Below are 13,083 nucleotides of genomic sequence, written 5' to 3' on the forward strand. Positions count from 1 at the left end.
TGATAATTTCTAAAACAAAACGCGTATATAAATTTTTGCGTCTGAAATCCGCTGTTTGGGATTTCGAAAAATACGCTTTCTCCCGGCCGTTAAGCGTCGCTCCGCTCAGGATTTTTTAAAACTCCGGAGTGTTAGTTCACCAGTGTGGCGCAGATGGCGTAACTTTCGTTGCCAGCCAAACGAAAAGCATGGCCCAAAGGCAGGGTTTTTTAAAAGTTCTAATCCGACCACGCGACAAAATTTCAAAAATCGGTCTAGTTTGTTATCCGATTTCTATTGAATTACCTAATCGAATTTGATTAAAGACGTGTAGGAGTTCCAGTTTGGCTTGAGGCCCAAGCGCTAGCAGACATTTGCCGTAGATATCATCTAACCCAGCTGATTTGCCCCGCTTAAGTTTCCTAAGGTACGACTAGCTCCAATTCTGCCATAGTAAATGCAAGAAACAGACTAGTGTTAAAAGGGTTGGGCGGAGCGGGAGGGGCTTTGGTCATAGAGATAGAAGAGAAATAGAGGGAAGATTACCGCATTAAAGGGAATAGAACCTCCAACGCGTTCTTTATGGAAGACCCCATCAATTTCCTTTATTCCCTTCACAATCAGCGATTATCAGCGCCGCATGTATGAAAAGCCACGGGAGGCAGCGGACAATATTGGAACCCTCGGAGGGCGACAGAAATACCAGAGGTTATATTCCCTTTAAGGCACCCCTGTTTTTGACCAAGGATATTCATCCCCCCCCCCCCCACGCATGTATGAAAGCAGAGATGGGCAGAATTTGCAACCATGGGGCTTGGAAAAAAGGTTTATTTCTAAACTGGTCTATTCGGACAGTGACTCCAAACTCTTGAATTATTTAAGTGGTCACGTACACCAGTTGGTTAATAATACGGTAGATAATTTTGAATTAATAAACTGCACACTGGACCAGTCATAGATATAAGAAACATATATAAAGGTCTGGATAAAATATTTCAAAGGGAGTGAATACGGAGGTGACAGCTATAGTCAGTTGCAGGCTAAGAAAGACCAAATATATAGTACAGTCGGCGCAAGGATACCTCAGACCATTTCCGGCCAGTCGACCGCGCGTAATTTAAATTTGACCACTTTACGGTCAAGTTCAAATTTCGTGAGTTTCATCGTTTTTTCGCGCCATCTAGGAACCGAAATTGGAATCTATTTTTTAATTTCATGTTGTCATGAGTTTAATTACTGAATGCAGCTAAAGAAGGTTCGATAATTGAAGCTCTAAATATTTTAAATAGCCCAAGAGGTTACTATAAAAAGCATGATAAAGGTTTATTGTTAACAAGTAAAGAGAAAAATATAATTTTAAACGTCTATAGCTCATTAAGACAACGTTACCCCCAAGAAAGCGTGGTAACTATTTTAAAAGAAACTGCCGATTTAAATGGTAAGACGTAGAAATAAAGAGAAATCAAAACGGACGGATTCCGGACGCCAACCATGATTACAATTTAAAATAAAATAGCAGACGACACTTACGACGAACTCTGCAGCCAAACAAAATCCATTCGTAATCCTTTACCCCTCCACAGCTTCCACAATACAAAATTGTAATCATGGTTGGCGTCCGGAATCCGTCCGTTTTGATTTCTCCTTCAGCCTGCATTTCAAGGAGGATGATTTCTGTTCAGGTTTGTACCTTTATTATGGAAAAAATTTCAGTCAGATAAAATTACAAACCGGACCTTTCTAAACATACAATATTAAAACTTGTTGAAACCTAAAATTATAATTTATTGCGCTTATAATATATTTTAACTTAATATTATTTAAAAAAAATGTTAAAATAATATATTTACCCTGAAGTTTCAGTGATCTTCTTTTCACTTTTTGTTTTATTTATTTATTTACATGTGTTTCAAGTATTAAACAGCAGCATCTAGAGGATGTTCTTGGTTTCTGTTTAACTCTTTTATAATTTATAAACACCGTTAAAAAATTTGAATCATGAAACAAAATATTGTACTATTAGTTAAATATTAACCTACATTCGGTTTAATTCAATGTTTTTCAAAATTTATTTAAAAATAATTGTTTTTTTGTGGATTTTTCCTTTCTGACTAACGTTAAATTTTGGTCGTAGCGAAAGCCTGGTGGGAAAATATATACACGGTAAATTCAGGCGATTTACGGGGATGCTAAAGCGCGGTACCCTTGATCGAAGTTGGCCGTGCCAGTGCTTATACCTGGCAACTCTGTCTGCGTTCTTTTAGGCATCTGGCGATTCTAATTTGGCAACATTGAAATTGTATTTATATTTCGAATAGGCGATATTATTTTGATTCAAAATGTATTTGGTCTGAAAAATTAAATTATTAATTAATAACGAAGACTATGGAATTGCATGTTCCTTTTTACCAAACTGATTCAACTATAAAATGATGATAAATGTGTAATCGGTGTCACAAAAAAGTTTAGTACAATTATCACTTCGAAGTTAGTAGTAGGACTTTGTTTGAAAGGGGCCTTGGTTTTTCAAAGCTCTATTTCTCGTGAAGCAAAGAATTGAATAGACAAGTTATTCAATTTTAGATAAACATGCGAATCTCCATCATTTGGATAAACGTAAGCCTTTTTTACACTTAGCTTGGCATTGTTATTTTCAGCACATATTTGAGTATGGTAGCTCTTCCAAAATCAGGAGCTTCAAAAAGCGAAATATGGTATAGTTTTATTTGGAACTTAAGAATAGTTAAGCAGCATTGTCATGATGACACTACTGTAGAAGCGTAGATGTATGTAATGTTGGGTGAATAAAATCTCCTTTTGTGTTCACAAGCAATTTCTAATATGGCTTACAATTGGGTTTATAATCTAACTTTATTTTTATTCATTATCAATATGTTTAAAGGTATTCTGCATGAAAATTTTAATAAACCAACCATATTTTCTTTTACCTTGACTTTAATTTTAATTTTTATGAATTTTTAGAGCTGTGATATTATGGAATCTCGCAAACTCACATCCGTTGATGTTACAAGGAGCTATGTCAATGTATTTTTTTAACTTCCCTCTGTGAGCAGTTACCATTACTGGTAGTGAAAAAAAATGGCAGGAAAAGTGCCGTACTATTACAGTGACCTAACTGGCAAAGCAGCAGCTGGAAAGAACCCTACTGAGGATCTTTTGGGTGATGTGGATGAAAAGCCACCACCAATAATTGAAGTGCCACCCACAAATATTCCAGAACCAATATACAGTGAGGATCCTGAATCTGGTGTTCCAGGTTTTTACAATCCATTGTTGTCTATTGAGCCTGACATTTCTATGGGTGATAGTCACGAGATGAGAAGAAAAATGTCATTAACGCAAAAGAAAAAGAAGAAGAAAAAGAAAAAACCTGGATATGCGTCGTTTTATAAGCAATCCAACAATGCCACCTCTAATGGAAGTTGTGATGTTAAGAGCCCTACTAGATCTGCACGTCTTCCTCTGCCTTCAGAACGCATCTATGGATTCAGAACACAAAGGAGAAATTCTGAACCTAACCTGTACGAAGAAATTCCTGAAAATGTTGTTGAGGAAGGCAATACTGTTTGTTATTCGGGGAGTTTAGCTGGCTTTGCCCAACATCACCATAGTCAACAACAACGACGAAAAAGTAGCGGTCCTCATTATTCCTCATCTGGTAGGCTACCTGAAGTTTTAGATGAGGTTCAAGAAGTACACCAGAAACACGCTTTAATTCTCGAAAACTTGAATCTCGATTTTGAAACAATGCTCATGCCTGAAACAGGGTCACAAACATCGGAAAGTTCCGTCAACCATAACTCCCCCAGTAACTTTCATAATAAGTTGTCTTTAGGTAAAAAAACGTCTTTAGCCTGCCATATTGGTAGCAAAGAAACAGCTAGTCAAGAATGTTTAGTTTCATCAAGTACTCAGTGGCCTACGGCTAAGATATACTCAGATCCAACCAATGGTTCTAATCGCCACGGAAATGAGTATACCATGAATCAATCTGAAGCCTGGAATCTCAATGCCTCATCTTCATCGGGAGAAAATGTCTACTATCAGCAAAATCGATGCCAAACTCAAAGAGGTACTATAAAAGTTTACTTTTGAAGATAACTTAGGGTGGTACTACCCTGTACTATCTCCCCAAAAACTTAAGGGATTTGGTATTAAACCCTGATTTGTAAATATGGCGAGGCTGTGTTGGTGCACTGAGTTTCAAATTTTATGTTAGTAATAGCCCTCTGCTGTATTTCTCTAGGCACACAATGTATTTCTGAGGGTGAATAGATTTCACTTAATAATAAAAGGGTTAATGTCAGTTAATATAGAGATGTCAGTAAGAAAACAGCAAGCAAGGGCAAAACTATATTTTCATTAATGATATTATGTATTCCTGTTTCCTTTTCAAAAAATTTTAAGCAGCCCTAATAGAAATTATCAAATCCATAAACGTACTTTGTTGATTTCTGTATTTAATATTGGTCAGCCAAATGTTAATGAATATTTTAATTTTAATTTAATTAATTCAATTAATATTATATAGATGTTTCTGTAAAATAAATTGAACAAAAAAAACTATGAAATGTTTCTGTTACGTCACAAGACAGATTTGTAGTATAACCGTAGCACCTGCACTAGAAAATCTGAAATTGCTTGCAAGTAAGAGACAGTGATGTAAAAGAAACATTAAACCAGAAGACCACCTTACTTTATAAAAAGACCTGTTTTGTTAGATAGGTCGCATAGTTAAATCAAAGGCTGGTAGGCACTCTCATTGTCATGTGGAAAACAAATTTAATTTCCTCATTAATGTATAGAAAATGGGATAATGTAATCACATTTTCTGTTCATGATGTGGGAAATGTAATCACCCTTTGTGGTATCACAGCTTTCGAGAACACCTGATTACGTTTATGGATTATAAATGTATAATGAAGCATAAATTACATTCTTTTAGGGTGCGTTATAGGGAAACAATAGTTGGGCACAGGGTGATTAAATAACTGTTGATTGGAATTAAATGTCATGGACTGGAGGGATTTTGATAATATAAAACCACAAAGAGGACCTCAGTGTCAAATGAATGGGATAAGAAATGTTTAAAACACATTCTTCTTCCAATAATTTTTCTCACCACTGTGCTTGACAACTAGGGTTGCCAGATGTACGTTCATGATTGTATTTCTAAAATAATTTTACTCCTGGTTCGATATAAGAGTCAAAGGTGGGATCCTATAATGTAAATACCATCTGATGACAAAATATAATCCAAATTAAAATCTTTATAAAATTACAACATGTACACAGCTTTATGAATGTTGCGGGTATCCTCGAATCTGTTCTACAGTAGCTTTGAGATGTGAAAACCCTTTATTTACTTTGTGTCTTAACTCACTTTATTTTCCAAATATGATCTATATAGAAACTACTTTCAGATTCCGAGCTCAAAATCTGGCAACTCTGTTAGAGGTTAGAGGGGCTAGACACTTATAGTAGGATTTTTTTTTTAAATTAGATTTTCCCTTCAAGAGTAATATAGCTATGCCAATTCAGTGTCATTGTTAAAACCCAAAGGTTCATTATCTCTGACCTAATAAACTATTTGTACGAGTATCTATACTCAAATGAGAAATTATTTGAATTTTGATCAGCTGTAATTTGTTTATATCTATAATAGCTTTACTCTAGTTTCTTTTGCTGCTTCCAAGCTGAGTCTCTTCAGCTTTCAAAATTCCTGCATTATAGTTCTTTAACACTCTGGAGCACCAGTAGCCACTTATTCTCGTACAAACTTTTACAGCGCAATTACAATTATTATTTGAAACTGCAATTCAAATCTATGGATCTCTTAAGCTATTCTTCACTAATCTTAAATTTCATGCAGGGCTTATTGCCAATCAGGCAAGTTCAATGGGTTCGTTACGTTCTCTTCGACAGCAGGGGGGATGTGAACCATTGTACATGCTCTATGATGATGCCCATAAACATGAGTGCAACAATATTTATTCTCGAGGAGGTTGGTGTTGGCTTGAGATTCACTTTCTATTAATTTGCATGCATGCGATTGCTTTTGATTTAAGCATTTGATATGTTTCATTTGAATGTGTTTTTCTGGTATTTCAGTTAGTAATTAAATAAATTTCAGCATGTTTTCAACATAATTTGTGACAATTTCTTACTGTATATTGCTAGATCTTTATCATTATAATCTGTCTGTTTGATATATAGTAATTTTTTCGTAACGAATTTGTAATAAAGTCTACTGTATTTTCTCACTGCCCCAGAAGTTCTTTTAAGGGACGCACCTATGACACACTATTACAAATACCTATCATTGGCGTTTTAAAGGCTTCTAATTAATAGAAATAACACTTACATTTAACTAACAAATAAATGCCGAAATATCATTGTTTCGGTTTTGGTATCAATCATTCCTAGCAAAAATTAGTCTCCACCTATTCGCAAGGTCACGCAATGAAAGACTAAAAAACTAACTTTATAGATTAATGCTTAGGCATGCCAGGTGTGTGGTTTAAGCTGGTTTTAATAACGCCCAACTAAAATTGTAGAATACTAGTTATTTGTAAAAAAATTCAAAGCAAAATGCACAGCTATCATTCAACTTCAATAAATTCAAACTTTGAAATTTCGTTTAAAAAATAACCATTCAATATTTATTCAATGCGGCTTCTGACATTTGACAAAACCCATTTGTAACTCGGCCACCTGAATCAATGGAATAAAAAGTTGATAGATAACTTGGGCCTAAGGTGGCGTTGCCTTGCGTATTAGCTTATCTGATTATTATTATTGTTATTATAACATGTATGGTCGTTCCATGAAAAATAAAACTAAACTTGATGGTGGATCTTAAATGGAAGGGCTTTGACCTTTTTTAATCAGAAGCAGTTTTATTTTTCTTTGGTGTATCCTAGTGTTAAGTGTTGGAGTTAAAGTTTACCGCATACTTGAACTTAAACTGATTTTTCATTTGCTAATAATTAATACAGTGTTTTTGAAACTTCATAGCAATAATAAATATTATTCTTGATTGGTGGTTGACTTATGCCTTAATTGAGATTGATGTAACATTTACAAAATTTGTCTTCAGAACATGAGTATCAAACTCGTTAAATACCCCCAAAAAGAATCAAAAGTTTATAAAATGAAGTGCACATTTAATGAGGCAATATTTTAGCTTTTTTCCAATGTGTTGAAAGTAGCAAGGATATTGCCAAAATGTACAGTTTTTGAATTTTTAGATTTGAAAATGCTTAAATAGGTGTTTCAATAAATGACGCTCTCTTTTTCATTCCCACATGTGCACGAATTAAGTGTTTATGTTAGTTTTATTTGTAAGGCTAAAGTTGATAGCGCGTGAGCATTTTTTTCTTTCAAGAGGCGTGATGATGAATGATTGAAATATTAAGCAGCGGGCGCTTTAAAATATAACACTTTTACATGTCGTGGCTCTGTATTACTATTTCTAGGGAAATCATTAGAGGTTTTATTTAAGCGTCTATTATCATTGGTAAATATAATTTTTACATTGGCAACAGATCACTTGTGTAATATGAGAAAAACTGCAGAAATTAAAGAAAAAATTATTGCTTCTTAAAAATTTAAATAATTTAGCCAGCTGCGTCAAAAACATGTTTTTTTTTAAAGTATGAGTGAGATAAATATTGCTAACCCATCCCAAAGATACATTGGCCCAATTTCATAAGAGCAATTACTATGTTTGGTGGTATTTATCATTAACTATTTATCTCAGACTGGAGTGAGCACAATTTCAGTGTTGCCACAGTACCTGGAGAAGTCAGGAAATTGGCTATATGGGTCCAAAAGTCTGAAAATTTAATAATGCTTGCAAAAGGTTGAGACTATCCCAGGGCATCATGTCCAGAAGACGGGGGAAGGAAAAATATAATTGGTGTATGCTTCAATCGTGGAAGCTTTAGGGAATAACCAATGAGATTTTAGGAGAAAGGAGCTTATTCTTTGTGAACATGAGTGGGATTGAGGGCAATGCTAAGAAATAGTCTTAACATAATGTTAATCAAATATTATTTTTTAAAAACACTGGTAAAGTGCTTAAAACCTTTTATCTTATTGAATTACATATATTTTTTTAAATACCAAAGCTTTTTTTGTTAGCGTATAATTTTTGGTAGCTGTAATAATAATGGTAATAAAAGCTTTTAAATTGAGATATAGTTTTTAGTAACTGGCACTGATTTACAAAAAGGTCTCGTACCATCAATTACATAAAATTAAAAATCTTAGCCTGAAATTTAAAACACACTTCATAGTCCTTTTATTACATCATAGAAACTAGCTAATGTGTTGTGTACATTTCGAGATATTGAGATTTAACTGTTCTTAGGGCATCAATAGTAATTTGATCTTTAGGGCAATTTGCCAGTGATACAACCTATTACAAACACCATGAAATTTAGTTAGTTAACTTAAAAACAAACGCTTATTCCCTCTAAATTGCATTAGTTAAATTGGACATTTCCTGAGGCTTAATTTCATGTTTTCATTATTGGGTTTAGAGATTTTACCAAAAAAATATTATTAATTTTAATGTTTTATACAGATTCAGTAAACAGTGGTGTCGTAGATGATAATATATATGAAGAAGTAGATCACATGGCAATACATGGGCATCATTTGGCAGAAAATGGGTCTTGCTGTCTCGGAGAAGAACTGGGTGATCATTTGAGTTGGAGTAGTACAAATTTCCTAGAGAACAATCTAGCTCATTCTGGCAGTGAACTTGAAGATGATGAAGCAGTCTCTAGTAGTCAGGGAGGCTTTGCAGCACGAATAATTAGTTTAAAAGGAGGAAAGAAAAGAAGCAAAAAGAAAGATTCTGATGTAAGTTGAATCTATTATGATTACTACATTGTATAGTAACTTATGATGCATGTTTCACATGACAAATCTTTTATCACACAAAATCTTACTAAGTAAATGTTTAACATTAATGTAGCTTCAAGTAAACTTAAATGAACAGCGCCATGCTATTCCAAATATCACCTAGTGTGCGATTATTTCACTTATTTACCCAACTTGTGCTATAAGATATCAGTATCGGCATAAGTTTATAATAAGGTCCTCTAAGTCTGAATCGAAAGCAATTTTTTGAATCGCAAGCGCCCTATATGAAGAGGAACGTACAAAATATATGCGTCTCCTGGTGGCATCCCTTGGTACCACATGTTTGAATATATTTTCCCCGCAAAGTCTCATAGCGATAATAGAATCATCGAAAATCTTTATACGCATGCTCGAGATTAGAAGAGTCAGATGGGATAGAATTGAATTAAAAGCGGGAAGGTATTTAACCAAATTAGAGTTATATTTAAAAGGAAAAGTAGTCACGGAATTACATATAAGTAATAAAAGAGGTGCAATATTTTCGGAATTAGTGGACAAAAAAGTGCATTTTAAATATTTCGGTTGGTTATTAGAATACCTTCTAAAAAGCATAAAAAATATTGAAAATGAAGTGAAGCCTACCCAGTTGAAAACACATTAAGAGGAACCCGCAGTTTCATTACCAGAGTCAGTTCAACGTTAAATTATTGACACAATAGAAAGTGTTATTAAAGAGAGGGTAATCATCTACGAGCATGAGAACATTCCAAGAGAAGAAGAGGAAAAAACCAGCTGTAATAAGTAGTTTAAGAATTGTGAAATTTAAAATTGAATATCTCACATTTGCCAAAAGCCTAAAACCTGAATTCCAGTTTGATCTAAAAAAAAATAACATTTCTTCAGTAGAGAGTGAGAAGATTTTTAATTTTATGGTTCCTTCGGTGCACGAGTTCAGTATGATGATTTGCAATGGAGAAGTACAACAGGCAAATGAAGTTTCACTTCTGGAGGTGGAATTACTAGAACATGAAGAGTTTGAAGAACTTCTCTCTTCTGACATTTATCAGTTAACTACATCCGCTGGTGAAACTAAATCCTGTAAAGATTTTCTTGTAGATCATTTTGCTACTCAATACGGAGAAGAATGGTTTCAGCAGTCAGAAATAGACTTTGAAATCACGTTGGATGAGGTTTTAATGGAAAATTCTATAGCTAGTAAAAATCTTAACTTTTCTGATGAAAACCTTTTCTCACTCTCTGGAGAACTGACTATACCAAAGAAGCTCACAAACTTGCCAAAGGGGCCATACAGTCAGTCAGCAAGCTTAACTGTGATAGGAAAATTTTTGGAAAATATATCAACTGATGCGACTCCCAAAAAAGGTCAAGATTTCAAGTAAAAATTGTAAGAAAAAAAGCCAAAGAAAAAACCTCTCTACTATATTTGAAGACTGTTAAATGAACCCAAAGACAAGCCCACCATTCTCACAGAGAAAAAGTTCAATTTTTTATTATTATTATGGCAAAATTAAACTAATAGTGAAAGGACTGGACAAAATGGTTAATGTAAAAACACATTAAGATTATTTTGAGTTTCTTTCCAAAAGCGCGTAAATTGATTTACTTGACCTTGGCTCTTAGGTAGTGATAATGGGTATACTGATAAACATGGCTTTTATCATAAGTAACATTATTATTCCCATAAAAGTTAAATAATTTCTAATATTATAAACCCATATAATCAAATATTTGTAATATTGTGGACTATCCTCAAGATAAGGAGATTATAAAATAAGAAATTCATATATAAAATAAACCCTCTTAGATACCCTCGCTTAAGTAAAGATAGGTGTCTCTAATGTTCTTATTATTTGAATTTCTGCCATGAATGTTTTTTCTTGTAAGCACAGCTTTCCTAGCAGTTGAATAGTTTACGCTTGATAGTTTACTACCCGTTGCATACTTCATCTGCGAAAATAAACTTTCTACAGCGCTACCATTAGTTCCAAATCAGCAAATAGTTTAGTGTCAATGACTTAAAACCTGGTTCAAGAAATGGTTTGTTGAAGGTTTTACACTACCTAAACTTGCATCGTTTCCTTGTGATGGGCTAATATCACGAACCGCTGGGCATTGGGTCCATTGATTACGCTGCGATTGCCGGTTAATATCATGAACCGCAGGGCATTGGGTCCACTGATTACGCAGTTTTCGGTTTGGTCAAAGTTGATAACACACTCTGTATATCTTTCAACACTTCACTTCCTCCCTCTAAATTACAACCTAAATAGCACTGTGTTGAAGCATTGGCTTTGTCAAAAATGGTTTGGCAAAGTTTTGACTTTTTGTTATTAAACTTGATACAAGGCTTAATAGGAATTTCGAAGTTGCAGGATACACTTTTGCTTTTTACTTGTAACTGAACTTTTTCTTGGAGAGATCACATTGAGTTGTTACTGATTTCTTCTTAGTATGAACAACTTGAGGTACATTTAAATTTCGATACATTTTCAAAGAAAATAGAACAAAGTGGAAATCATTGAAATCGCTAACCAGCCATTACTACTCCTAACTTCTGGTTATTTTTATAGCTATACACGACTAAGGTCCATTGTGCATCCCCAAACTGGGTGACTTAAATAAGTCTTATTGCTGACACAAAGCTTAAAATCTGCCTGGCTGTGATGTTAGAGACGTCATGAGTCTCCAACCGATGCATACCCAAATGCTCAAACCTCTGGGCTGCATAGTAATCGCAGCTACAGAGTACATGTGAGGCAGTTTCCTCCTCAGCTAGACAAGCTCTGCACCTTCCTTGGCCAAGGCGTCGACCCTTTCGTTCCCAAGATGCCCCTTATGCCCAGGTACCCAACAAAGTTGAACTTTATTGTGCAACCCAAGAGCACAGAGGAGATCTAAGCAGCTAAAAACCAGTTTAGAAAGAATACTAAATCTGGATAACCTTCCCATGATACCCCTGATGTAAACAGTAAGCAACACAGGTGCAAATGGCAAAAATTTCCACCTGGAATACACTAGTATGTATCCCTAGGCTTTCATAAAAGCCAAAATTATTAATAAGGCAATACATCCCCGCACCAGTGCCATAGTGGGCCTTAGACCCATCAGTGAACCAGACGATCTCTCCTCTGGTACCGAAGGTCAAGTTACTCCAATCCACATGGCTAGGGAAGTTGACCTCAAAAGGTTTACTAAAGTTAAGTTTAGTAACCATCATATGAAAACCCATTGTCAGAATCGGCATCTGATTGGAAATATCCCGATAGAGCTAGCTCTATCGGGATATTTCCAATCAGATGCCGATTGTTTAGTTATTGCCAGATTGTTCCTTTCACAACTACTATTCAATAGAGTTTTCAGTTCTTCATCTGTAATATCAATTGACATTTTTACCCTCAGCAGCCTCTGTCAGCAGATATAAATTGAATATAAAATGGAGACCGATAGGATTAGGATGCGCGTTTTTCAAGACAATGAAACTAATGCTTTCACAAGGTTGTGCAATACCAAGGAAACACGTTGGTAGTGTAGGGCTGCCAGATCTAGAAAAAGTGTATTTTTCATTATATTTTTCAGATCTGTAATGCCATAAAATTGTAAACTTTTGAGTACTATGAGGCGTATTCCACAATTTTATTAACCTTTTTTGGTTAATTTTGGTAGTATATTTTAATGGTTGTCCATTTTTATGGCACTGGGTTTTGGTTAATTTTCCATAAATCTATGGACTGGCAACCTCCATTATTTAAACCCCGCCGTTTTTTCTTAACTTGCCGATTTGCTGTATTATATATTTGAGATAAAAATTTGGTTTTACCATGAAAATTTCCAACAGAATAAAAAGGTGTCCAAGTTATAAAGATGGAAATATTTCAAGAGCCACGCGTTATCGTATGATTTCAAAGTTAAAAGCCCAAATGGGTACAAAGCTTAATCTGCCTAAAACAAAGAAAGCGCCTGGTAATAACATTACTGATTTTATTTTTAGCATAATTTTACTAAGACTTTTTCCCATAACTATAGTATTAACTGAAGCTGAAGAACATGCTCTAAGAGAGCCTATGGAGCAGGTGTACCACAAAAGAGATAATGAGAATGAAAGACATGTTATTGAGGTGCCGATAGCTAATGAGATGCAAGAGCAAGGTGGAGTCGAGTCACCGAGCGACAGTGAAGGAGGAGAGTCAC

At 34.7% G+C, this 13,083-nt stretch overlaps 1 protein-coding gene across 3 annotated transcripts in view; it reads left to right on the top strand.

The window, feature by feature from the left end:
- The first annotated feature begins 2,307 nt into the window (after window positions 1-2,307).
- LOC149925351 (rho guanine nucleotide exchange factor 10-like protein) overlaps window positions 2,308-13,083 on the top strand; it is a 44,393-nt gene continuing 33,617 nt past the window's right edge. For 2 of the 3 annotated variants that reach the window (XM_090161129.1, XM_090161130.1), the window contains exons 1-4: window positions 2,312-2,595; window positions 2,962-4,072; window positions 5,873-6,004; window positions 8,591-8,871. In XM_090161129.1, coding sequence (XP_090017255.1) covers window positions 3,079-4,072; window positions 5,873-6,004; window positions 8,591-8,871 — 1,407 coding nt within the window. In that variant the 5' untranslated portion in view covers window positions 2,312-2,595; window positions 2,962-3,078. Of the gene's footprint in view, window positions 2,596-2,961; window positions 4,073-5,872; window positions 6,005-8,590; window positions 8,872-13,083 lie in introns of all 3 variants that reach the window. The other variant, XM_090161131.1, reaches the window with a different exon arrangement.

Source organism: Leiobunum rupestre, chromosome 10, assembly GCF_980474605.1.
Source record: "Leiobunum rupestre chromosome 10, qqLeiRupe1.1.hap1, whole genome shotgun sequence".
NCBI classification, from domain to species: Eukaryota; Metazoa; Arthropoda; class Arachnida; order Opiliones; family Sclerosomatidae; genus Leiobunum; species Leiobunum rupestre.